Genomic DNA, 27,384 nt, shown 5'->3' with positions numbered 1-27,384 from the left:
GGCCTGCACCCCAAGGAATCTGTGTCCTTGAGAGGACTGCGGGTTTGGGAAACACGAAGGTGGGGGTTGTCAGGGGCTCCAACTCAGATTTTGAGTCGGGAGGAGACAGGATCCCGACCTTACTCTTGGGGTCCTGGGAGACGGGGAAACTAGAGGTTGGAATCTTTGTGCCCCCCCAGGGCGCGGGGGCACTGGGAAGAAGATATAGGCACAAGCAGATTTGGTCATGTTATTTATTAAAACAATCTCGGGGAGGTCCGTGGGTTCCCATCCCAAGGGCAGGTGTGTGTCAGGAGGTCCCAACCACGGGGACACACAGAGGGACGGCGTCAGGCGAAGTGTTGTGTCACGGCTGGAGTAACAACCTTCTCCGTGCTGTGGGATGACAGAGACAGGTGTGGGCTCCGAGTGCCCAAAGGCTGCCTAGGGCGCAGAGAGTTACGCTAATCGCGCCCTCCGCCGATGTGAGTCAAGTACCAGGGCAGGAGAAGGGCAAGTCCTCACCAGTTGTTGAAGCCCCGAGCCCGGCACGCCTGGAACACGTCGGTTAGGCTGGCACCCCGGAGTCCTCCTGGGAGTATCAGGTCGTCGGCTGCAATTCCGTTGTAGTCCCCGCAGGCTGCTCGGAGGCGTCCTTGGAGCGCGGGGGAGGCCCGTAGGGCCACGGCCCCTTCCGGCCCCACCAGCACCCGCAGCGTGGGGGACCTCTCGATGACAACCTGGGAGCCCTCGGCCCAGCGTGCGACCACGCCCCTGCACACTTGGACTGGGAGCCGCGCAGGTTGTCCGTTCACCTGTAGATTGGGGAGGCGGGTCAGGGGCGGGCATTAGGGTTTGAATTCCAAGGTGCGGCTCAGAAACCATCGTGAATCCCGCCGCGTGTCTCTATCAGAAATGCATATCCAGGTCTTCGTGGAGGAATAAGGTCTGGGATTTCCTTTAAAAATCCTCCAGCACGAACAAAGCAGAAAGAGTGGGAGGAAAAGAGGAAAGCAAGAAGGGCAAAATATTTGTAACTGTAACAGGGTTTTATAACACCACTCTCTCTTCTCCTGTGATGCTTGAAATTTCCCATAATAAACTCTTTCCTAAAACGGAGTTTTAGAGAACAAAAAGCCTTAGGAAGCTGTCGCATCTCTCTCACCTGTGTCTTCATAATCTAGTAACTGTTTACGCATACTCTGTGCCAGGCATTATTCCAAGTGCTCTAATGTTTATTTATTTTATAAGATAATGTAAGACAGTACATTGCAGTATTATGATACAATTGATATTTAAACATATTGTCACCTAACTTATATTTTATGTAATTAATGATATTAAAGTATTTATTTATTCATTTTTCAAAGATTTTATTTGACAGAGGAAGAGAGCCCCACGTGGGCCAGGGGAGGGGAAGAGGGAGAAGCAGGTTCCCCGCTGAGCAAGAAGCCTGATGTATGGGACTCAATCCCAGGACCCTGGGATCATGACCTAAGCTGAAGGCACCCGCTTAACTGACGGAGCCACCCAGGCATCCCTAAAGTATTTATTTTTTGAAGGATTTTATTTATTTGAGAGAAAGAGAGAGAGAAAGCCCGAGAGACAGGGGAGGGTCAGAGGGAGAAGCAGACCAACCCCCACCAAGCGGGGAGCCAGATAGGGGAGTCCTGGGATCATGACCTGAGCTGATCGCAGATACCCAACCCAAGGAGCCACCCAGGCACCCACTATTAAAGCATTTAACTGATATTAAATCCTCACTAACACCCTGATAAGGTAGATCAGTACTGTATACCTATATGCCTCTTGCCTTTTACTGATTAGAAACCTGAGGCCCAGAGAATTAACACAGCTTGCCCAGGCTCACATAGCTGGTAAGTGGCAGAGCAGTTTTGAACCAAAGGGGTCTGATTTCATGACCTCTGTTTTTTTTTTTTTTTTTAAAGAATTTATTTATTTGACTGAGAGACACAGCGAGAGTGGGAACACAAGCAGGGGAAGTGGGAGAGGGAGAGGCAGGCTTCCCAACTGAGCCCCCCAGGCGCCCCTCATAAACTGTGTTCTTAACCATCTAGCAGTATGTACCGTCTCTCCATTAATAATATAAAAGTGGTTGCAAGAGCAATCACAGTTTTAAAAAAAAAAGGTTTTTTAAGTTTATTTGCTTTTTTTTTTTTTAAGATTTGATTTATTTGAGAGAGAGAGTGCAACCATAAGCAGAGGGAGGGGTAGATGGAGAGGGAAAAGCAGGGAGCCTGACCTGGGGCTCGATCCCAGGTCCCTGAGATCATGACCTAAGCCAAAGGCAGCTGCTTAACCAACTGAGTCACCCAGGTGCCCCTAAGTTTATTTACTTTTAAGTAATCTCTACACCCAAAGTGGGGCTCGAACTCATGACCCCAAGATCAAGAGTTTCAAGCTCTTCTGACTGAGCCAGCCAGGTGCCCCAAAGAACAGTCACAGCTTCTACTTACCGAACCCTTAGTATATGCCACGTACTTTGCAGGAATCCTCACGGCTACGCTACGTGGTAAGTACTGTTTTTTTGTGGTTGAGCAAACTGAAGTATCGAGAGGTTGAGTCACTCACTCGTCCATAGTTACATTAGAAGGTTAGGAGACACACAATCAGGGTCTCGATCCTTTAACTAAAGCCTCTGGCTTAGCTTACCTGCCAGCTTGTGACAGATATTCCAGCTGTTCTCTTGCTGGACCGTTTTCCCATTTACAACTAGCCTCCACCGCACAGCTGTGTTCTGCTTCTCAGCATGGGGTTTCAGGTTCCTTTTCCTCTTATAAGTACTAACCATTTTGCCTGCCCAGTTCCAATTCTACTGCTCTCTTGCTTCTGTGTTCCTTAGGAGAACCAGGTGTCCTCCTCCCTGGGATCTCTCTCTGCTGGATTTCCAACCTCTCCTTGTCTGGCTTCTTCCCATCAGCACTTAAACATCCCTGAGTTTCTCCCATAACAAAATCCTAGCAGTAAATCAGTTCTAAGGTACCCTTGCCCTCTGCCTCTTCCTGGCTTAGCTCTATTCTCATCTGTTTGACAAGGGGAGTTTGTAACTTGTCACGAGAGGTATCTGTTCCTGCTATACCTCAAACCTGCAATCCAGGAGCTACCCCCCTGCTGTGATTTACTTTTTTTTTTTTTAAGATTTTATTTATTCATGAGAGACAGATGCAGAGGTGGAGGGAGAAGCAGGCTCCCTGCAGAGCAGGGAGCCCGATGTGGGACTCGATCCCAGGACCTCGGGATCATGACCTGAGTCATCCAGACATCCCTCTGCCACAATTTCTTAAGTCCCTAATGACCTCCTTGGTCCTAAGTCCATGGACATTTAGTGGGCTATTTTAAACTCAATAGTTGATTTTTACCACTACTCCCCAAATATGGTTCCTCCTTTTCCCTGGCCTTGTTCTGTAATACTCCTCCCTGCTCTCTCCCCCAGCCTAATATCAGGTCTCAGCTCATTTGTCACTTTCCTTCACTGGTCTCCTAAACTACGGGTGCCTCCTCTGAGCTTCCACTGCTTCCCTGTGGTTTCCCCATCCCAGCCCTGATCATTCTGCCTGGGCTTCCCCCATTAGAGCTCTGATCTCTCAGTGGTTGCCAGGAGTTCAGTAGGACTTGAGTTAAGGGGGAGTCAGTGGGTCCTGAGAACTCCAAGGTGATGTTTATGTGGGATCTAGAGGTCAAGGGGGAGTCAGTTGGTCCTGAGAAGTCCAAGTTGAAGTTTATGTGGGGTCTAGAGGGTCACAGGAGATCAGGACAAAGACATTTAGCCAATGGAGGTCAATGTGAGATCAGGGTGATGGGACAGTTCTATGTCAAAAGGCTATGGAAGGCCACCGAAGGATCAAAAGGCCCCAGGGATCAGTGCCAGGTTACAAAAGAGTCTTGGCTAGAATTGAGGAAGTCCCTTACCCATATTTCTTGATTGGTTCCCACAGCTGCACAGCCATCCCTGAAGCCGATGATCACTCGTGGTTTGCGAGTAGTGCAGCCAGGACAGGGCAGGAAGTCAGCAATGACATGGAACCAGTCAGGATCCTCAGTTCTGGAACCCACCACTGTGGCTAGCTCATAGGCACAGGATGTAACAGGCATGGGTGTGAGCCCACTAAAGCCATCAAAGGTGGTGAAGTGGCCCCCCGGCTCGAGGTGGCATGTAGCACCCTCCCCAGTTTCACAGGACCGCACACCCCCATCCAGGATGCAGCCTGTGCCCTGTGGGCAGGAAAAGGGCTGGCACTGGAGGCCTTGACCACGCAAGCACATACAGCGTTCCTGGCAGCCAGGTAGGACCAGAGTTTCCCCAACCTGCAGAGACACACAGACTCAAAATTGGATTCAAAAAACCATTGGGAATATAAAAAAAATAAAGCATATGTGTAAAACATACATCATGAAGGACTACGTTCCCTCACATATAAAGAGTTCCTAGAAATAAAAAGACCAGTGAGCCAATCTAAAAACATGGGCAGAGGCTATTCAGAAAGTGAATAGAAAAGGAAATACAAATGTTTCTTAGGCATTTGAAAAGATGCTCAACCTCCTAGTAAAACTAAAAAAATCCATTGAGATATTTTTTCTCTATGAGATGGGCAAAAATAAAAAAGTTTGATGAGTTTCTGCAAACTGTCTCTCTAAATGTCTATTAATGACATTTTTTGAATTAGGATCTAATCAAGCCTTGTGTACTGCATTTGACCATGGTGGTTCTTAAGTCTCTTTTAATCTAGGACGACCCCCCCACCCCCGCCCGCTTTTCATTGGTGTGTGAAAAGCCTTAAGAGCTCCCTGCAAATGCTGATGTGTGGCTAGTGTCAGTGCCAGTGTGGAGTGAAAACACAATGGCAGATCTATCAGCCCTTATGCCTTGTTCCTCTCGGTGTGGGCATCTCTTCATTTCCAGGGTGGTCTGGGGTTTAAACCTTCATGTATTTTCCAATCCAGTAACCACTAATCTCCAGACAACTATGTCAGCCATCCTGGGGGTCCTTTCTTCTGAATGGACTCTTAAGAGCTGCAAAACCTTGAAGGGAATGCTTTGTTTGCTGGGGGTCCATCCATGGTCTTCTGGTAAGAGCCTTCCATTTTCTTTGGGGAACTAGCCCCACTTTCAGTCTGGGGGGTTTCCTAGATGATATACCTATGCTCTGGCTTCAGCTCTGGGCACATGTCCCAGGCCTGGCCAGTCAGAGACAGATCAGAGTACCCCATCTCTCTGCTTCTGTGATCGACTTAGGAATAGGCAAATGACCTACCCTGGGACAACAGGAGTCAGCACTGGGACTTCTGCTGTAACTACTGAAAGAGAAGCCTATCTTTCCACTGAGATGGCTAAATGTACATCATAAACTTGGAGCAGGAGGAGACCACCATACCCTACATTCAGAAGTGGTTGGAGAATGAGGCTATACATGTCCTCAAATATCCATTCTCCATTTCTTCCCCAGAATTAATATTTATAGCTAGACTCCACCAGAAAGACATCTTCCAGCCTCCTCTGCAGCCAGATGGGGCCCTTCTGTGAAGTTCTGGCCAATGGGATGTGAACAGAAGTGGTATGTCCTACTTCTGGGTTATGCCCTTAAAGAGAGGAGGCCTGACCTTCCTTCCCCTCTTTTTCCTTGGCCAACTTGCATGACTGTAGATGTGGTTGGGAGCAAATGATTGCAATACTACAGAAGAGGCAGAACCACATGATAGAAGGGGCCTGTGTCTCTGACTTGGAGTAACCAAACTGGTTATTCTTGGACTATACATGAGAGAGAAACAAGCTTCTACTGAGTTTAAGCCACTGCAATTTTGAGCCTCTGTTATAGCATTTGGACCTAGAGCCTACTTCATATGGAAGCCAATATGGAAAAAAGAAAAGGCAGGGATGGAAGACAGAAAGAAACTTGAGTCCTAGTGACATCATTTGAGCCCCTGAATCCAGCCATGCCTGAAGGCCTCAAATTTAAACAAGTAAAGGTAGATATATCCTTGTATTTAAGATACTTGGCCTCATTTTCTAGCAATTATAACTGCAAATGCTGACTGATATAGCGTGGTCCAAGGAACATTTTATGATGAGGTATGGGAAACTCTGCATCCACCCGCCCATGCCTGGGGACCTCTCTTACAGGGATGTAGCGTCCACTGTGAAAACAGCCGCAGTGGTCCTGAGACACACAATCTGTGCCATCAAAAATGAGTCCAGGGTCACACTCGCAGCCCTCGTAACACTGGGTAGAACAGTGCGCAGGGCTGGTAGGCTCGACACAGCCCCCATCACAGGTCCGTGCGCAGATGCTGTAGTGGCTTTGGGGTGGACAAGCCATGGCTGCAGGCAGATGGCAAAGGCCCATGCTTAGGATTCAAGTTTCCCTTTCCAATCCTGTTGCCTCTTCCTGTTGCTAGCTTCCCACTGATATTTTCTAACCTTCACACCTTTGCAATTTCAGTTCTCTTTCCCTCAGATGCCCTTCCCACCACACTCTACTTATTCCATCTATGTCCTGGCTTCTCTGATCCCCATCAGAAGGGGCTCCTCCTGCTGCCTGCAACCTGCCCCAGATGCATTCCAGACCCACCCAGAGCACTCACGGCAAAGCTTGGGGCCCCTCCAGAGTGTCACAGGGATGCCAGCTTCCTGACAGGCGGCAGTATAGGCTGTGAGGGCATCACAGAGACCGAGGTGCTGGCCTTGGGTATGACATATGTCTTGCAGACAAATCCTAAGGAAAGGCTTGGGGCTGATATGGTCCAGGCAGCGGCCAAAGGGACCATCGGGTGCCTGTAGAAGTCTACATAGTTCAGGAGCATTGACGATCTGGGCGCGTTGAGTGGGGCAGCTGATGCTAAAGTCAAGATTGGGCTGGGGCAGCGGGCAGGGGTTAGTGACCAGGCCCTTGGGCCAGGACCTTTTGTCTAGAGGTAGGTCAAGGGGGCCAACTTTGCCACCAAAGGCCCCACAGATCCCCACCAGCTGGCCATGGAAGGTGGAAGGTACAGTCAGGCGCATCTGGCTGTCCCAGTCATACATGAGATGTAGCCCACAGGCCGTGTACACCACTACATGGCGGCCCTCCAAAGTGGCCCAGGCGCTGCCCTCTGCCAATACCCAGGGCAGCCGGCAGTGCTCACCATCCACCTGTGGAGGAAAGGGGTCAGGATCGGGGCTGTGAAGGCTGAGCCTGTTCCCATGCCACTTCCCTGACCTTTGCACTTTGCATTCCCTCTGCCTGGTTTGCTCCTTCCCAGATGTCCACATGGACCCCCTCCACTCCCTTACTTCCTTCAGATTTTGACTCAAATGTTACCTTCTCAGAGGGGTCTTCCCCATCACCTTATTTAAATGTTAAACCTCTTTACTCTGTTCTTTTTTTTTTTTTTAAGATTTTATTTATTTATTTGTCAGAGAGAGTGAGCACAGGCAGACAGAGTGGCAGGCAGAGAGGCAGAGGGAGAAGCAGGCTTCCCGCTGAGCAGGGAGCCCGATGTGGGTACTCGATCCCAGGACACTGGGATCATGACCTGAGCCGAAAGCAGCCGCTTAACCAACTGAACCACCCAGGCGTCCCTACTCTGTTCTTGTACTCTCTCTCTCCCTTCTTTTATTCATCTTTGTAGTTCTTATACCCATGATCGGATGTACTACTTATTTATTTACTTATGTGTTTCCCTAGAGGATGTGAGCTCTCCCAGGACTTGCTGCCCATCAAATCCTCCAGGGCTTTCCTGGACCACAGAGAGACTCTTCAGTTTACTGAAATAATCCTCAAGGACTGATTTTCTCCAGTCCTGGGTAAGAGGTGGCAATGCATATCTAACAGCTATGCTTTCCTGAGCCATTACTCCGTTCCAGGCAATGCTCCTACCTTGTCACATACTCGCACCATCTCATAAGCCTTGAGGGACACGCACATTTTACTTATGGTGGGGGAAACTGCGGCACTTCCAGGAGGGAGAGGGCGGGGCGTGGGTGCAGTCGAGCAGACACATACCGTGATGACGCCGACAAGGGAGCGGTGTAGCTGCAGGTGGTGCCCGGAGATGTTGAGGTGCAGGCTGAGCAGCCCGGCCCCATCGCGGGCCGCGTCTAGGCTGAAGCGACAGGGCCCCTGGCTTCCGCTGCTGGCCAGCAGGTGGAGGCAGGGCCCAGAAGGGAAGGGCGCGGGCGGTGGCAGCGTGAGCACGCGGCCATCGAAGGCGAGCACGTGCGCGGGCCCGGCGAGGGCGCAGCTGCCTCGTCCTTCAGGCAAGCACCGGCGCTCGCCTCCGCGCAGGCCGCACACTCGCCCGCGCCGGCACGGCCGCGCTCCGCACGTCACCGCGCCGCCCGGGCCGCAATGGCAGCGACGTGCGCAGCCGGGCCCGGGGTACCACGCGGCGCCCAGAGCTCGGTAGCGGCCGGCGCGGAGGCAGCCGCACTTGGCCGCAGGCACGCAGGCGGCGCCGCTCAGCACGAAGCCCGCGTCGCACACGCAGCCCTCACAGCAGCGGCTGCCGCTGGCGCCGCGGCCGGAGCAGCTCTCTGGGCCCGCGCACGTGGCGGGGCAGCACGGGCCGCACAGCTCGTAGTGCGAGTGCGGCGGACAGCGCAAGGCTGGGGAGGGCCGCGGGGTGGGGTGTGGTTGTGGGGGCCCAGAGAGGGGAAGGAGATGGAGAGACGCGGGGAAGAAATAGCGAGGGTGGGAGAAACGGGTAAGGCGGCAGGGAGGAACAGACGGGAAGACGGAGACGGAGGGTGGCGGGCCAGGGCGGCGGGGGGGGGGGGGGTCGTGGAGAGCAACACGGCGGGGAGAGAGAACGAGGAACAGAGAATAGGAAGGCGAGGTAGAGACAGGGAGGCACAGAGAAGCACCGGGGAGACAGAGAGACAGTGAGAATGAGACAGGCACAAAAGACAGGAAGAAAGAGCTCGTTAATAAATTGCTGTCCCTCTAAGGGGAGGTCTAACTCCTCTCCAAGTCCCACCCTTCTGCACCTGGCTCCACCCACCCAGACTTGAACTTCTCCATTGGTCCTTCCGCGTTCTTCCCCTGGTGTCCCAAAGGCCAGTTCCTCCGAGATTCACCCACTATCTCTGCCAAGCCCTGCGCACTCACGACAGAAGTCAGGCGTCCTCCAGGGCCGCAGGCGCACGCCCAGAGCCTGACAGGCGACAGTGTAGGCCGTCAGGGCTCGGCAGACGATGTGATGAGCGCCGTAGTGGCGACACGCGTCGTCCAGGCAGTTGTCCATGAACGGGAGCGGGTCCAGCGCGGCGTAGCATGACCCGAAGGGACCCTCTGCCGCCGTCAGCAGCCCACAGTAGGCGTCTCCAGCGAATCCAGTGCGCTTGGCTTCTGGGCAGGGGCCGGGACAGAGGGGCCCGCAGAATGGGCCACAACCAGACACTTCTGCCACCTTCCAGGTGTCAGGCACCTGCATGGTGGGGCTGCTCGGACTGTGTTGGCCACACAGCCCACACAGGTAGGGTCCATAGCGCCTCGGCAGCATTACACGTGCCAGGCTGTCCCAATCGTAAGTCAGGGAGAGGCCGAAGTCCGTGTCTACGCAGAGCTGATGGCCTTGGTAGTAGGCACGGAGGCAGTGGCCGTGAAAGAAGGGCAGTGATTCCAGAATTCCATCCACCTACAGGGAGGGCATGCAGGTGGCAAGAACAGTGGGGGAGGTATATAGTGGCTGTCAGTAGAAATTCTTGGGAATGTCGATAAAGGATCAGAGAAAGATCAAGGGGAAACATTGGTTAACAGGGATAGTCATTAGGAATCATAGGGAGATTCGGTGGACCATCAGTGAAGGCTAAATGGAGGGTCAGTAAAGGATTCCATGTGTGTATGTGTGTGGTGGTGGGGGGTCAATTGTGGAATTATTAATTAAAAGTTAATGAGGGATCCGTGGGAGATCAACAAAGGGTAAAAAGAATAATTAGAAAGTCAGTAGGGAGGAGTCAGTAAGGGATCAAGGGGAGGATAAGAAAAGGGATAATGAAGGAAGTGGATAGACAAATACCAAGGGTACTGAGGATCAAGAGAATGCTTATGTGGCTTTGGGTGGCAATGGGGAGACTCAGTCAGTGGGTAAAAGGGGGTGGAGTCAATGAATTTTAATGGGACAGTCTAAGGAAGACTCAAACGGTGAGACTAAGAATCAAAGACAGGTACAATGGCGGGGGGCGCCTGGGTGGCTCAGTAGTTAAGCCTCTCTGCCTTCGGCTCTGGTCATGATCTGGGGGTCCTGGGGTTGAGACCCGCATTGGGCTCTCTGCTCACCCTCTTGCTTTCTGCCTACTTGTGAGCTCTGTCATATAAAATAAATAAAATCTTTAAAAAACCCACAAAGACAGGAGTACATACCTATGGGGTGTGGGGTGAGGTTAAGAGGATAGTAAATAGGGTTAATGCGCAAGTCAATGTAACAGTAGGAGGATCATTTCGGGAGGGGTAGTGAAGGGTTTGTGGGATATTAGACGGGGGAGAAAAGGAAGGTCAATGGGAAGATCAAGGCTGTCTTAGGTTAAAGGGGAGTCAACTGAGGACTCAGTGGAGGGTTAATGGGAAGGTAATAGGAGACTCAAGGGTAATAGGAATCTCAAATAGTGGGTCTGTGGGAAGGGGTCAACAGGCAAGTCAATGGACCACGAGGAAATTGGAGGACATCTTTGAGGACCCATGAGAGTCAATGAAGAGGGGTCACTGTGGGTTACCTGTGGGTAGTAAGGATGGTGAGGGATAGTAGGTTGATCTGGAGCCTTTGAAAACTCACCCGGATGTGGTTGAGATCTTTTGGACTCATGTCCAGCCTCAGGCCACAGGCTGAGAGGGTCAGGGCCTTGGTCCAGCCACGTGGCCGCAGCAATGGGGTCAAATCCAGACTGAAGGGCTCAAGGTTGGCATGGGCTGTGCCACAGAGACCCGCCAGGCGGTAGACACAAGAGCCAGGGAATTCATAGTGGGTTCCTCCAAATGTGTGGAAGTGGAAGTCTCCAGTGGCAGCACAGACCAGTGACTTCTCCATGACAGTGGGACTGGGTGGGGACGGCACTAACAGGCAGTGGTACCAGCCACCTATGGAGGCCTTACAGTGACCATTGCACTTGTCAGGCCAACACTGGGGAAGCTTGCTCACCAGGGTCCCAAGGGTCGGGCAGTGACATTGCTGAGTACAGTTGTCTGTCCAGAAAGTCTGGCCTTGGTGCAGGAAGCAGGGGCAATGGGCACGGGGCACGCATCCGTCCCCTAGCAGCAAGTAGCCAGGGAGGCACTGGCAGGTTGGAGCACAGGGGTCGTGGCAGTGCTCTGGGGCTGCAGGGTTGGCACATGTGGCTGGGCATGCAGAGCCGCATGGAACAAAGTGGGAGCTTTCTGGGCACTGGGGACTGGGGCTGGGGAGCAGGGGTGGGGGAGGTGGGGGAACCAGTGGTGGGGCCACAGAGGTCGGGGCAGGGCCCAAGGTGGCTGTGGGGGAGAGAGAAGATCAGGTACTTATGAGTCCCAGGGGTCTGGGTCACTAGTCCTGTCCTTCCCAGGATTTAGGAGTCATGCCCCAATCTCTGACCCCTCAGACCACAGCCCCAGGCACCTTGCAAACGGCAGCTTAGGACTCCATCTGTGATGCCACAGACCTCCTGCATAGGGCAGCTGAAGGGGACACAGGCCACACCCTCCCCTAGCTGGCAGGTACAGGAGGAGGAGCAGTTCTTGATGAGGACAGTCTGGTCCGGCTGTGGAGGAAGGGAGGAAAGCTGAAAAGGGAGGTAGCTTGAAAGGAAGGTGCACCCAGAGGTTCTGAGATGAAACCCACACAAGGAGGTGCGTGGAGATCTGAGGCAAAGTGGGAGGACCCAAGAGGATGCTCACAGGGAAGTACTGGCCATTGTGGAAGCAAGGACAGTGGTCCACAGGGACACAGTCACGCCCGGCCGGGAAGAATCCATTTTCACACTCGCAGCCCTCAGCACAGGGAGTGGGGAGCCGCACCACTTCCTGAACACCTGGACAGGCCGCAGGGCAGGGGTTCACACACAGACTGTAGTGGCTGTGGCGGGGGCACCGCATGGCTGTGGAGAGGGGGCTTGTCAGAATCTGGCAAGCCAGGGGCCTGCCTTCTGCTGGCCCAGCACCCTCAGATCGTAGACCTCCCCCTCAGATTAATGGTGACAACGATAACAACCAGCAGGGACTGAGCAGTGTCCGCATATGCTACACAATGCACTAATGCACTAGCTGCTTGAATGTATCCCAGATACGACTAACAGGACTTCCCTGCTCTTTGTCTTTTATGGGGTTTTCCCTCCCAATCCCATGTCTGACCATGACAGACAGAGATGGAGGCGACCATCCATCTGTAAGTAAAGAGCACCCCAGATTCCAAGAGCAACCCAGATTCCCTCCAGGAACTTTTGAACCTAGAGACGAAAGGAGGTCAGAAGGAGATAGATGCTGACACCACAGTAAGTCAAGGTGAGGCCGAGAGTCCATGAGGATCAAGGAGAATACATGTGGACAGAGAAGTTGGAAGTTGATGAGAGTTTGTTAAATGAACAAAATATCCAGATGCCAGCTAATAAGTCATTTTCTAGGTGTGTGACTCTGGGCAAATTCCTTATCTATCTATGCCTTGGTTTCCCTCATCCATGAAGTGTACTTGCCTGATGGGGCTCTTGGGAGAATTGGCACAGTAAGGTCAGCTGTTCTTTTCATATTATTATTGGAACTATTTTTACATTATTGTGAGAGAAATGAGAGCCTAGGGCCCTAGAGAGGGGTTTCTGGGGCCCAGTGACAAGCCAGTTCTGCCCCCTACTGGCTGTGAGATCTGGAAAACTCTCTGTGCCTCTGGCCTCCACTAGGGTTAGGGTTAGGGTTAAGGTTAGACAGTTGTCCCTAACTCCTGGAGCAGTTCACAGATGGAGTGAGCAGACTTAAAGCAGGTAAAATAGGTTCTCAGATACAGCCTTGTGTCCAGGTCTCCTGCAGGACTTGTTAAAACAGATTGCTGGGTCCCACTCCAGAGTTTCTGATCCGGTAAGTCTGGGACAGGGCAAGAATTAGCATTGTAAACAAACCCTGAGTAGTGCTGGTCCAGGGGAACAATTTTAACACAGCACCTGGTATTGAATGAGTGCTCTATAAATGTTAGCTAAAGGATAAAATCAAATCTGTTTTCCCAGCCCCAGGGTGTGCAGGGCTTTGTCCCATTTAGTGCTGTATCATCAGCTGGAACCGACCCATAGTAGGTCCTCAACTAACACCTGTGTTATGAATGAAGCCCAGACCGCGGTCTCCCTCCCCGGACCCCACCCGGGCCGGCTCTGAAGCCCTCTGCGGGGGGACATACGGCAGAAGCTGGGAGCCCTCCAGGGCCTCATCTCCGCACCAGCCGTCTGGCAGGCAGCCACGTAGGCTTGCAGGAAGGCACAGAGCACTTTGCGGTTCCCGCGGGCGCGGCCCATGTCGGCCACGCAGGCCTGGAAGAAGGGCTCCGGTGGCAGGAGTGCGTGGCAGGGTGCCAGGGGGCCGCTGGGCTCGCGCAGGAGGCCGCAAGCGCCACGCCACGCTGGGTTTGCGCCCGCGTTCCCGGCGGCCGGTGGACAGCCCGAACCCGGGCAGGGATGTGGCGCGCCGCAGGGTCCGGGCCACAGCTGTAGGTCATCAGACGCATTGCCGTTGAAGTTGCCGCAGAGGCCGCGCGTGAGGCCACGGTAGGCCGCAGGCAGCTCCACGCTCAGGTGGCCACCGAGCCCGAAAAGCAGGCGCGGGCCCCCACGCACCGCGAGCACCACGGAGGCGCCCCGCGCGAAGGTGCGCACCCTGCCGTTGGTCAGCGCGAAGGGCAGGCAGCGCCGCACGCCGTCCACCTGCGGGCAGGGGTGGGACAGCCTAGGGTGAGGGGGAAGGACCGGGTCTAGGGAGAACGGGGAGAAGACTGTGAGCAGGGGTGGTGCGGGGAGTGTGTGCCAGAACAGGGAAGAGTGGAAGGGACTGTTGGAGTGAAAATAGGGACCCGGGGAGGAGTCAAGGGGTAGGGACATTCAAGGCGGCGCTTGGGAGTGGACATTGTGGGAAGGGGGCGGGGGAGTTGAGTGAGGGGTAGGGAGAGTGAGGAAGTGAACCTGGAGTGCAGGGAGAGAGGGAAACTCCTTACTCAGGGGCTGGAGAGGTACCTGAGAGCATCCACGGCCCTGGGGAGGAAGGCAGCAGAAGACGGTAGAGCTGGGAATGAGGAAGGAGGGGATGTGGGGACAGGAGGAGGAGAGAAGGGAGGGACCACTTTGGAGAGAAAAAGATGGGGAGACCTCGAGAGGAAGGGCAGTGGGGAGGCAGGGGCACCAAAGAGGGGGTTGGGCCAGCAGGGAGCAAGGGTCAGAGAAGGCTGGGTGGGCCTCCTGGGGAAGAGGTGATGGTAGTTTGGAGCAGGAGAGGGCACCCTCCTTCCGGTGGAGGACGAAAAGAGGCCAAGATGAAGATTGGCCGCAGGGGAGATAGGCAGGGTGGACGTGGGTGATCCTGAGCATCATGGGACCGGAATGTGCAGACACAACTGTTGAGAGAGGGATTGAAAGGGGAAGGGGCAGAAGGAGAGGGGGCAGTGGAGAAGGGAGGAGGAGAAGAGTGGAAATGAGGTTGTTGGAGAGAGGCGGGCATCAGTCAGCGACACTGGGAGATCCCACCTGTCAGAACAGAGACTGCCAGGCAGCTGAAAGGAGGCGGACCACGGGGCGGGGACTCACCGTGATGTTTCCCCAGTCCTCCCAGTCTAGGTCGAAGCGGTGACCATGCACGCGGAGCAGCACGCGGCGGAGCTCGGGCATCCGTGGGTCTTTCTCCAGCACCACTTCGAAGGGCCACACACCCCGAAGGCGGCCCATGCCCGTGCTCACCATCGAATAGGTGCAGGCGTCTGGAAGGTGGAAGGTGGTGCCATCGAAGGTGCGGAAGCGGAGTCCTTCTGAGGCGAGGCAGACGCCTGGGCGGCCCCGGGCTGCGCGGCAGGGTTTGCAGACCACCTGGCCGCCGGCGTGGCAACGGCAGCAGCGGTTGGTCGCGGGGTGAGGGGGAGGCAGCGGCGCGCCGGGTTCCAAGTAGCGGCCGGCGCTCAGGCAGCCACACTGAGCCTGGGGCACGCAGACGGCGCCACTCAGCAGAAAGCCCCCGTCGCACACGCAGCCCTCGCGGCAGAGCCCAGGGCTGTGGCAGCCAGGCGGTGTCTTCAGTCCCGCGCAAGTGGCTGAGCAATCCGGAGCGCACAGTGTGTAGTGCGAGTGTGCAGGGCACAGCGGGCCTGCGAAGGCGGATTGGAGGACTGCTTCAAAGCATTGCCTATTGGGATTCTCACCCTCCACCTCTGGGGCTAGGATGGGGAATCTGGGGCCCTGGAGGGGTAAAGGTCTACTTGGGCAGAGCTGCAGGAACCTTCAGATAGCAAAAGACCAGGTAGTTAACCATGGATCAGAGTCAGAGCCAATCTGTAGGGCCTGGATGGATAAGGGTTGGGTGGCTGAACTATGAACAGGTCTGAGTCCCTGAGAGGTAAGGGGTAAAGGGCTGGTCCATAATCAGGGCTAAGAAGAGGGAAGGATGAGAGCTGGGCTGGACTTTTGTTGGAGTAGGCCTGACACTTTAGGATGGGCCAAGGTTGAGGGTCTGGTGGGGAGTGGAGGGATCGGTGGAAGCCAGTGCAGTGGGAAGTCCAGGGTCTCAGGGTTACATTGTGCAGGGATGAACTGACACCCTGGGATGGGCAACAGCCCAGAAGCTGGACCTCAGTTAGGAGTGGGACCAGGTTCCCCAGATGAGCAAAGATGGAGAGGCTGGACTGAAGCCCTAGGCACTCACTGCACAGACTCGAATTCCGCCAGGGGAAGACTTGGCCGCCCAGCAGCTGGCAAGTTTCACAGTAGAGGCTGAGCATGGGGCAGGGTCCAATACCCAGGCATACATCCACCATGCAATCTTGGACATAGGGGCCTGGTGCCAGCATCTCATGGCACAGCTGGAAGGGCCCCAGGGGGTCCAAGAGGATGTCACAGATGTGGGCAAAGTGGGCTGGGGTGCTGGTGGTTGGCAGGGTGACACAGGATGGTGGCGGCAGCGGCCTCTTGTCAGCAGCATTCAGGCACTCAGTCGGGGAACCCACCAAGTAGCTATGGCCAAAGGCCCAAGCCAGTGCATCCTCAGGCATGTTGGTGCCCAGCACAATTCCAGGCACCTGGAGGTCATCCGCGGGATCCCCATTGTAGTCAGCACACAGCCCTGCCACATGGCCCATATATGCTGCTGGAAGATCCACTACCACGCGGATCCCAGGGGCATAGGTCACGCGCAGGCCAAAGGGGCAGCTGATCACAGTGTCCCAGCCATGGCGAAAGATGAGGGTACTGTTGCTCAGAGCCTGGAATGGTAGATTCTGCCAGTCTCCATTCACCTGTGTGAAGAGGGTATGTCAAGCTGGGGCTCTAGGGACCCAGTATCAGTACAAAGGATGCCTATGTCCCTAGGTACGAGCGGGGCCTCCAGAAGGCCTTGTTGAAGGACTAGGGGTCTATTAGGACCGAAAACAAAAAAAGCAAAATCAAACTAAAAGCTTGGATGCTGTCCATTGTACTGATACTTTTTCCAACAAATACTTGGCTGATGAGAACTGTGGATTCTGGGGTTTGGGTCTGTGGATCAGACCAGATCAGATTCCTGGATCAGATTTGGGGAGTGGAAACCAACAGCCTCTGAAAGTGACACATGTGCAGTGCCTGGCACTTAGTCTGTGTCCAATAAATAGTTACTGAACTAATGCATGGATGAATGAGTGAGGCTCATTGGTCAAGTTAGGCTGTAGAGTCCTAGAGATGCTGGGATTTCTAGGTAATGGCAGGGGCTCCAGGGTGCTATGCAAATATACAAATGTTGAAGCTGCTGTTCCTGGCCTAACCATATTTGCCCACAGCTGCTGGGGCTGAGAGTGTAAGAATTGGGGGTGAGGGTTTGTAAGCTTTGGGAACTGGGGATTTGGAATTCCTGGATTGGGTCTGGGGATGCCCAGGACTTGGACTGAAATTGCGTCTGAAATACAGTTAACACATGTAACCTAGAATGGTGGCTGGAACACTGTAGCTATTCAATAAGTGCTAATTGAATGAATAAATGGGATTCTTGGGTCAGGACTGGAGTTTCAAGAGCCCAGAATCAGGACTGGGCTCTGTGATCAGGGGATCACAAGGAAGTCAAGGCTAGGAGTTTTTGTCCCAGACACTCAAAGCCAAGAGTATTTGTCTCAAACACTTAGGTTGAACTATATGAAACTGCCACATTTGTAGGAAAAAACATCGAGTATTGGCAGCTTCATATGGTCTGATTTTAATAACTACATGTGTTAGGACAGTGAAGTGAGGTAGTTAAGTGCCCTTTGATTTTGGGGTTAAGTTATCTGGGTTCAAATCTTTGCTCCTAGTTTGGTTAGCTGTCTCACTTTGGCAATTTAACTTCTCTGTAAAATGAAAGAAATAACATTCACTGGAAAAAATTGGAAGGATAAAGTAAGGATTTGTATCCTTCACTGGAAGGCAGTGTTTCTGGGGCTAACTGAATTTAAGTAAAATAAAATAAAATAAAATAAAAATAAAATAAAATATGACTTACAAAAGCAAAAATATACCATATTGGTGGGCTGGAAAACTCAACAGTCTCTCCAATTGGAGTTATAGATTCAATAAAATTACAATGAAAAAATTCCCCCCAAAAGAAAAAAAAATGGCAATCAGTGATAAATTTAAAATACAGCCAAGGCAAACTGCTGATGAAAAATAACTGACAGTGTCTGGGTCCTGTCCTCTGTTGGTCGGTGAATACTCATCCCTCATCCCCAAAGCCCCACAGCTGCTCTCCCAATGTCTCTACCCAGTGTCTTTCCCACCTTGATGGGTAAATTTGCCACAATGAAGTGGTGTCAGAGTCATTGGAGACTCTGAATTATGTTTCACAAAGGAAGAAGTTGAGGTCATGTGTTGTTTGTTTGTTTACTATTTGCAGAGACAGCATAATAGACCCTGGAGCCGAAATGCCAAGGTTTAAATACCAGCTCTGTTATCTGTGAGCTGTGTGACCTTGGGCAAATGGCCTCACCTCTCTGGGCCACAATTTCCTCATCTGGAAAATGGCAAGGTCAACTGTATCTACCTTAAAAGGACTCTCGTGCATTCTGTGTTATTACATTGGTGCCTAGTGAGTGCCTTCACTGCAGTCTTTCCAACAACATTACAACATTTTTCCTTTGCCACCAGAAGTTATAGGGGACTGGGTAAGGGGCTTCTGGATTTAGGGTTTGGTCCTAAAGAGTTAAGGCTTGAGTTCTGATTTGGGGGTTAGTTTTGGGGGATTAAAGTTAAGCGGCTGGGTCAGAGACCATGGGGCAAGAGGAAGGAGGTGGCAGTTCTGCCTTGAGTTCCAGTATCATAGGACAAAAATTCAAGGTATGACCCTAGTGTGAGGTTAGGGGGATCTAGGGATCAGGGTTGGGAGTCTTGAGGTGAGGACTCTAGGTCAGAGGTCATAAAGTGGGATCCCTGGGTGCATGTGTGGGCAGGGTTGGGATTTTCTCACCAGGACATGACCGGGTTCCTTGGGGTCCAGCTTCAGGTGGTAACCAGACAGAAGCACTTCGAGGCTACTTGGGACTCCATCAGGACCGGTGCCCAGGAGCACACGGAAGTCTGCCAGCTCCTGCGGTGCGGGAGAACTGAGGCCGCTCAGCAGGTACACGCAAGAGCCAGGGAAGCGAAAACGGCGCCCATCGAAGGTGATGTAGTGACCTCCGCCGGCTGCCACGCATGTGGCCATGCTCCAGGGCACACAGGTGCGCAGGCCGTGGGACAGAATGCAGCGCTCGCCTGGCCTGCAACCACCCTGGCTGCAGATCACGCTCCCTCCTAAAGCTGGGCAGACACAGCGGCGCATGCAGCCCACACCCTCCCATAATGTCTCGCCTGGTCCCAGCAGACGTCCCTGGTGTGTGCAGCCACAGCCACCAGGTCCCCGGCGTCGCAGGACACAGGCAGGACCGCTGTGAACATAGCCGGAGTCACAGGTGCACGTTTCCCCGCAGGGCAGCGGGCACGATGCTCCCAACGGACCCATGCACGTCTCGGGGCAGGAGGAGCCACACGGCTCATAGTGGCTGTTTTGGGGGCACTCAATGGCTGGGGGCAGAGGAGAAGAAGGTGGAGTGGAGAGAGTGTTCACATCAGGACCTCCCAGTCTGGTTCCAAAGACCTAATTATTCAGTTACCCCCGAAATGGAGACATTCTAGCCCTCAGCTTCCAAGAGTCCTGACTAGGATCCTGGGATCCTCCTTCTTAGAATGGAGGCTTTCCAGCAATCTCCATCTCACAGAGTAAATAAGTTTCTATCATCAGAAAGCAGAAGTCCCCTTTCTAGAACTTAAAAGTCTGGCCCTGGGACACAAAACTCTCACCCCAGAGTCTGGAGTCCTTGTCACCTTGAGGACTTTTCCATCCACCAAATGCAAGAAACTTGCCTTTTAGAATTAACTAATTCTGGACCGCAGGACCTGGAAGCCTTCGCCCTAGGACCCAGAAACCCCACACTCCAAGACCTAGGTGTTCCAGCTCCCAGAAACCAGAAATCCCGCCTCTAGGGTGGAGGAGTCTCCATGACCTCACCCAACGAACCCAGCCTCTGGTGCTTCCGCAGTCCCACCCCAGGGACCCTGCAGGCTTGCAGGAATCAACTCCAGCATCAAGGAGTGCCACCCCCTAAGTCCCAGAATCCCCTTCCCCAGTAACCCATAGTCTTTTCCATCTAAGGCTCACTCACGGCAGCCAGTCTGGAATCTCCAGGAGTCGATGCTGACACCCAGGCGCTGACACGCGTGCGCGTAGACCTGGAGAGTTAAGCAAAGCGCAGGTCGGTAGTTGGGAAAGGGGCAGATCCAAGCCCTGCAGCTGATCTCGAAGGGCCCAGGCAGCAGCACGTCGTGGCAGGGGCTAAAGGGCCCGTTCAGATCGGCCAGAATGGCGCAGGGCCCTGGGGTCTCGGCTGGGGACGCTGGCTTGGCGCAGGGAGCAGCCCAGAAGGCGTGGCATGGGGCGTCCGGTGGCTGCAAGGCCCAAGTGCGCAAGAAAGCACGCAGGTCCGGACCGCCCACATCGTCTACCGGGTCCTGGTTGAAGTTGCCGCACAGGCCCACCACGTGCGCCCGGTAGCCCTTGGCCACTTGCAGAGAGAGCGCGTGCTGCCAGTCGTACACCAGGCGCAGCGCTGGTGGCTCTTGCTTCAGACCTGCCTCTGCCCATAGTTCTGAGCTGCGGAAATGCAACCGCAGCCTCCCTCCGTGCAGCGTCGCTGGCAGCCGGAGCCGCTGGTGGTCCACCTGCAGGGGTGACCCAAGAGCAGGAGTCAGGAGTTACTGGGACAGTGACAGAAAGCACGCATTCCCGAGCATTTGAGGGGAAGCGGGGGATGGAGGCTGAGGGGCTTGGATTTGGGAATGCGAAGAGAGTGGGGACTTTGGGGAGGGAAGGTGGGAATGAGTTATGAAAAGCACTTGGCACAGAGTCCACCTCACGCTTTATAGGAGGAGGGTTGCAATGCCTCTTGTCCCCTAACACTGGCATCAGGAACCTCCAAATCCTGTGACCTTGGACGTCTCCTAGGACCACATGGAGCCACTGGCATGTCTGAAATTTCTCCTCAGGGAAAATTTAGAGCCATTATTCTGGTCGGACGGTCACTCCATCCACTAACCAGGAATCTTTTTATTTTTTAAATTATTTTTGATTTTTTTTTCTAACCAGGACTCTTGTTACCAATACCCAGATGTGACCTCGTGCAAAATTCAGAAGTCTTCCTTCTAGGAATCTAGATAAGTGATTCTACTAAGAAGTCTCCAGTTCACAGGAGAGCCTTCAGCTAGGACCCCAATGTCTTTTCCCCAATTATCAAGAGCCTCCGCCAAGAACTTCTGGATCATTCGAAAACTCTCCTCCCAATCCATGATTTCTATTTTTTTCCATCCAATCACTGAGAAGGTTACCAACCCATTTTTACTCTCATTCACCACCTCCACCCTGGTCCAACCATCTCCTGCCTGGACAATGGTAGCAACCTCCTCACTGCGCATCCTTCACAAGCCCCATGGTCTTTTCCCCTCATGGCAGCCACAGAGATCCTGCCAACACCCAAGTGATATTTCACCCTCCTCCGCACACAATCTTCCCTTGGCTTCCACCTTACACAGAATAGGAGACAAAGCTGTTAAGAGCCCATACAGTCTGACACCATGGTCTCTCCTCCTCCCCCTTCCCACTATCCCTCCTCTTCAGCCTGGCTTCTTACAGTTCCTCTAACGTGCCTGTCAGATTCCCGCCTAAGGCACTTGCTGTTCCCTCTGCCTGGAGTGCCCATGGCTCTCTTCCTCACCTCTTTTAAGACTTGGCTCAAGTTTCATCTTCTTAGAGAGGTCCTCCTACTTAAAACTACACTCTCAGACATCCTGATGCCACACTCCTGATCCATTTTTTCCTGGTAGCAGGTGGGTTCCCAAGAAGTGTGTGGAGGGGAGTGTGGAGAACCATGGGCTCCTGCATCTGGTCCTAGCATCTTGTACTTCTGAGCTTCCCATACATGAGCCCATTGGAGCCCATTTCCACACATGAGCCCACAGTCTGATGAGTGAAATCTTTTTATCATCTTGATTTTCCCAGATGAAGAAACTAAGGCCCAGAGAGTTTAAATAATTTGCCTGAGGTCATACAGATAACAGATGGTCAACCAGGGATTTGAACTCAGGCCATCAGGTTCCAGAGTGCATTGTCTTTCTACAGTGGTGCTGAGGAGTGGCTTAGTACATCCATAACCTCATAGGTTTACTCCCTCTAGCAACCCTGATTAAATATATCCTAGTCCCCACAACCTTGCAGAGTAATGCCTCCCAATCTGAGGAGAAATTTCACACCTTCCAGTGGCTGCCTGTGGTCCAAGTTTAAGTCCAAAGCTCCCAGAATGTAGAGGTTCCAGTTGTCAGTATTAGGGGACAATAAACCCAGCAAACACTCCTCATATGACACTTACCAGGAGGTGGACTCTGTTCCATGCTTTCTGTATTTTAACTCATTTTCACTTTACAGGAAACTGTTAACAGGTTCTAGAGATCCACAATCCCTTAGCCCCAAATGCAAAAGTGGCCTGAAGACTGAGACGTTTTGTGTATTTGATGTTAAAAACGTAATTGGCAGCCAAAGTTGATCTGAATTCGTGGTATGGCTCCTTAATGCCTTCATTTTTCCCACTTAGTGTGCATATTCAGACCTTGCACTGCAGAGATATTAATGTTTGTAATTATGTACTACTTGTTGGGATTATTAATAATATATGGCATTTGCGTGGTATGACCGCTTGAAATTCCACAATCAGAAATGCACTGGGCCCCAAGCATTTTGGATAAGGGACTATGGACTTATATATGATTGCCTCCACTGTAGAGCTGACAAAAATGAGGGACAGAGAAGGATACAGTTTCCCAGGATTCCATACATAATGGTTCTTACCTGCACAAAGCCGAACTCATGCTTGACAGCAGTGATGGTGATACCAAAGATACGCATTGTGACAAAGTGCATGGGCTGCCTCTCTCCAGAGGTGGCGATCCACAGCTGGAAGGCAGGGAGGCCACTGGGTAGGGCCTGAGGGCAATGGCTCAGCATGTAGGTACAGCCCCCAGGCACAGGAAAAGAGTAGCCGTCAAAAGTGTAGATGTATGGCAGTCCAGAAACCCAGCAGGTACCCCCTGTGATGTCCCCCGGCCCCTTACTGGAGATGTCCACTGTCTCCAGCTTGGCCTCCGATGGCATTTTGGACTCAGACGCAGTTTCAAGTTCTTGCCAGAAAGCCTCTGAGCCTGGTTTAGTCACTGCCGCCACCTTGAGCCCCATCTTGGCTGCTGGGATGGTTTCTGTCTTGGGTTTGGACTCTGGTTCAGCTGTGGGCATGCGCAGGGGGAAAGGTGCGGGTGCTAGTTCAGCCACAACCAGGGCTTCAGGAAATGGTTCTTTTAGACCCAGAGGTTCAAGTTCTGGTTTTACCAAAGCCCAAGATTGAGGCTGAAGTTCATTCATGGCCATGGAGACAAGCCCTGGCTCTGCTTCAGGTGTGCTCTCTGATCCTGGTTTGGGCACTGCTGTGGTTTTAGACCTGGAGATGGACACCATTTTGGAGTCCTTCAGAGATACTGGCTTGGGACTGAACATGATCTCGGTGGCCAGGGTGCCGGGCACACACTCAGGTTTGTGCCTCACAAGGTAACATGTGGTTCCACTGGAGCATACATGGTCCTTACAGGATCCTGGGAACTGGAGTGGCATCATCAGAGAAGATTCTAGAAGGGGATAGAATTCTGCGGGAGGGTTCGGATCTTCCGCAGTCAGAATATCTGGAGATGAGATGAGATGAAATGATGCAACAGAACCGGATCCTGGCATTTGGTCCCATCCCTTTCCTGTCTGCATGCCCTAGGCCTTTAGGACCCTTGGAGACTCAACATCTATAAGCTAGCAGGGTTCCCAATGTAGAGTGAAGCGGGCCTATATCGCCAGAAAGAGAAGGGTGGGACTGGAGAATAATACAGAAATGGTCAGTACAGTGTGGGTATACAACAGGGCTGTGATGAGCTGGAGGGTACAGACTCCATCCAAGAACACCGATCAGTTACTACAAAATCTCTGTGCTGGTAAGTCTAAACACATCTGTGGGTCGAATTCCAGCTTGCCATGTTAAGCAGCCTTAAGAATGTGTGTGTGTGTGTGTGTGTGTGTGTGTGTGTGTGTGTGTGTGTGTGTTCTGTTGGGATCTAGCCATCCCGTTTCCCAGGGAGGGGAGTTATTTTTTCATAGCTGTTGAGGCATGACGCTTGACACCTACAAAGTGAACTTTTAAAAAATAACTTTGTTCTGTAGGGGTTTGCATATTTTCCAGCAAAACATAATAAGGACTTCTGGTATGGATTAGAATATGAACCAAAGTATCAGCTCCCTGTGGTAGGAATGTTTCTGTGTTGTACACTGCTGCATTTCTGGTGCCTAGAACAGGCCTAGCCTGAAGTAAATCTAAAAAAAAAAAAAAATTGTGGAAAATTAATAATAGCCAATGTTTACTGCATGCCAGACACTCTCCTATTAACTCATTTTTTTAAAAAATGCCCCAACAACCTTATGAAGTTGTTGGTATTATTATTCACAGTTCAGAGAGGAGAAAGTTGAGGTTCGGGGAGGTGATGTGACTTGCCTAAGGTCACACAGCTTGTAGCAGGATTTGAATCCAGGCCTTTTGCCTCCAGAATCCAGCTCTGAGCCAATTTTAATAAATGAATTGAAGTCCATGTTTTCATTTCTAAGAAACCCCAGCCTTTCTGACTCCTCCCTCACTTTTCTGTCACCTCCCTTGTCTCCCACTGTTTTTTTGGGGACTGGAGGCGATTAAGTGGGAGCACCCAAACTGTATTCCGGCCCATGGTCACTGTCCAGCTACTCTGTAGTCTGGGCAGAGCACTGAAGTGACAAGCCTCTTTCTCAGCAGCCTGAGCGGGTTTTGGGTTTGCAGCTGTCACCTGCTCAGTGTGTAGCTTTGGATGGTGATTTCTTGCCTTCAGCCTTCAACTGCTTCCTCTATAAAATGGGGAAAACAGGGGCACCTGTGTGGTTCAGTCACTTGAGCATCTGGCTCTTGGTTTCTGCTCAGGTCATGATCTCATGGGTCCTAGGATCTAGCCCCACATTGGGCCCGCTTGGCAGGGAGTCTGCTTGAAGATTCTCTCCTCTGCCCTTCTCCCCACTCTCTCTCTCTCAAATAAATAAATCTTTTTTTAAAAATGGGGATAATAAAGAGGCCTGCCTCCAGAGTGGCTGTGAGGAATATACTGTATAATGTACATACATTATATATAAGAGAATTTACCACTTAGCTTAAAAGTCTAGGCTCTAAGTCTGTGTGAAGCAGTACAAAATAAAGCAACACAGAAAGGTGGCTGAAACCTTGTGCTCTGGAAGCAAGTAGACCTGGGTTCAAATCCTGACTCTGCCACTTTCTAGCTGTATGAACTTGGCAAAAGATTTGACCTCCAGCCCTTCCCCTCGCCAGAAAAAAGGAATTATTACAATACTGTTATATAGTCAACCTCAAAGACTGGAGGGAAGGTCAAGCACCTATTATTTTATCCCTTCCCCTGACCCCACTGTTTACAATTTATACTGTAGTAAAGAAAAAGAACATGTGACCTTCAACAATAACTTCCTTTTTGAGCCCAGTGCCTGGCATATGATTTGGTGCACATTTAACAACTTATAACCATTATTATTCATTCCACAAATATTTACTAAGGGTTGAACACTGTCCTACCTAAAAATCGTACAATTAACTGTGTATCTTGGAACTTCCTTAAATTTTTTTTTTTTAAAAAGCACTGACCTCAAGGAACTAATGGGAGACAGAGAAAGAGAATAAGTAAGTATATAGAAAGTGAGACGACCTGTGAAAAAAATCAGGGAAGGGCTGCAGTTTTGTAAGGGATAGGGAATTAGGATTTTAAATGGAGTGGTCAATTTGGCCTTGGTAAGAAGGTGGCATTTGAGCAGAGACTTGAAGGAGATGAGGGTGAGATCCATAAAGATATCATGGGGATGGTCAGTGTTGAAGGTTCTGAGAAGGGAGAAGAAAGTAAGGTGGCTGGTGTGGCTGGGCTGGAGTGAGGGAAGGCAAGAATGAGAAGAGATGAGATCAGAGAGGTAATGGGAACATATTGTATGGGGCCTCATAAAACACTGTGCTTTTTGCTGGGTGTAATAATAATTGCATGGGAAGATTTTGAGCGGAAGATTTGCTTTAAAACAAAAAACAAGAAACAAGAAACCCTGCCTCTCGGGCTGCTATGTGAGCAACTGAAGACAGTGTTAACGATTTCCCCCGTCCCTGATCTCCTGGAATCCCAGCGTCTGCTCAACTTCCCACTGCCTTGGGCCCCAGTGCTGCTCACCCACGCTTGGCTGCCGCATGGCCTGGGTCCCGAAGCCCGCGCCAGGGGCGGTGCCGAAGCTAAGCACGCCCACCGGCGGCCCGGGAGTTTCCAGGAAGTGCACCACTCCGGGCTCAGGCCCATATGCCACCTCGGTCCAGACGAAACCCGGAGCGGGCGCTTGGCTTTCACCAGAGTGCTGCTCTGGGCCGCCGGGGATTAGGCGCCAGTGCAGGTTGGGCAGCGGCTGCTGATCAAGGAGCACCGGGGTGGGCTCGCGCGCCAGCAGCACCGCCACGTTGGAAAAGCCGGGCTGCGCGGTGAGCGCGAAGCTGCGGCTGAACGCGTCCACCGCAGGCAGGAGAGCGAAGAAGGGGTCGTAGGCGACGCCCCCGCGTGCCGCAGCGGCAGCCAGGAAGAGCACCTGCAGGCCGGCGGAGGAGCGCAGCACCAGGGGGCGCACTGGGTCCACCGCGAAGTGCAGCACGGTTCCGAGGCGCAGAGCCCGCGCCCCTTTGGCGCCGCCCCCCCAGAAGCTCAGGCTGCCCAGGCTGTCCGCCACCACGTACACACGGTCTCTGGGTCCGGGAGCCGCGGGCGCGAACGGGGGTACCGCGTAGACGCGGCCCCAGTAATCCTGGGGCAGCAGTTGTTCGGACACGTGGCCACAGGCCTTATCTCTCGCTTGCAGGCAACTGTGGCCAGCCAGCAGCGCGACGGGACGAGTGGCCACGACGCGGGTGCCCGAGAGGTCGCCTGCGCTCTGCACCTGCAAGGCCTGGAACGGGTCGAGGTGCACGAGGAGGGGCCGGCCGGCAGCATGCTCGACGCCATCCAGCAGGATGGGCACCGGAGGCGTGAGGCTCAGGCGCGTGGGCCAAGCGCCGGCCACCACCGCAAACTCCTTGTGCCGATCGCTGGGCTGCAGCGACGGCGTCACCACCACGTAGCGAGTACCCAGCAGGCGGCGCGGAAGCGCTAGCGCCGTGTCTAGGGATGTGCGCCCACGCGCGTTCACCACTGTCACGCCCACCGGTCGCGACGCCGCTAAGCGCACGGCGCCCCCCGCCGCCCGCCGCGAGCCCCGCAGCTCCACAGCGCTGGGCAGGCGCACCCACGCGGTAGTGCCTGGCAGCAGGTTCAGCGCGCGCCGAAAAGGCGGTTCCCCCACCGGGTGCGCCCTCACTTGCACCGCCGTGGGGGGCCCCTTCGGCGGTGGCGACACGTACAGGCGGAAGTCGGGCTTCTCAGCGCCTCCATTCTCCAAGAAAGCCGTGATGAAGTAACGGCCCTGGAATTCCACAAATGCAGCCGTTGGGCCTGAGGGAACCCGAGGGGAAAGGAGGGAGTCAGCATAATCTGCTAGATTTTGAGGTCAAATGCTCTAA

General features: G+C 53.0%; 2 protein-coding genes across 2 annotated transcripts; one reads left to right on the top strand and one right to left on the bottom strand.

Moving 5' to 3' along the window:
* Positions 1-235: 235 nt before the first annotated feature.
* On the bottom strand, positions 236-26,360 carry LOC125088365 (IgGFc-binding protein-like). Its single transcript, XM_047709371.1, has 17 exons — positions 26,018-26,360; positions 22,542-23,422; positions 19,810-20,365; positions 18,576-19,171; positions 15,819-16,407; positions 14,714-15,264; positions 13,321-13,840; positions 11,841-12,040; positions 11,563-11,704; positions 10,747-11,438; positions 9,084-9,612; positions 7,980-8,581; positions 6,580-7,126; positions 6,117-6,316; positions 3,910-4,305; positions 505-794; positions 236-375 (listed from the first exon to the last, which is right to left on the bottom strand). The coding sequence occupies exons 1-17, from the start codon at positions 26,034-26,036 to the stop codon at positions 330-332; spliced, it is 7,356 nt and encodes a 2,451-aa protein (XP_047565327.1). The 5' UTR covers positions 26,037-26,360; the 3' UTR covers positions 236-329.
* LOC125088544 (uncharacterized) lies at positions 26,035-27,384 on the top strand. Its single transcript, XM_047709754.1, has 3 exons — positions 26,035-26,067; positions 26,220-26,561; positions 26,688-27,384. Exons 1-3 carry the CDS (start codon positions 26,035-26,037, stop codon positions 26,976-26,978), a joined length of 666 nt encoding a protein of 221 aa, XP_047565710.1. The 3' UTR covers positions 26,979-27,384.

The sequence above is a fragment of the Lutra lutra genome, chromosome 17 (assembly GCF_902655055.1).
Source record: "Lutra lutra chromosome 17, mLutLut1.2, whole genome shotgun sequence".
Classification (NCBI taxonomy): Eukaryota; Metazoa; Chordata; class Mammalia; order Carnivora; family Mustelidae; genus Lutra; species Lutra lutra.
This window is presented reverse-complemented; position numbering and strand designations above follow the sequence as displayed.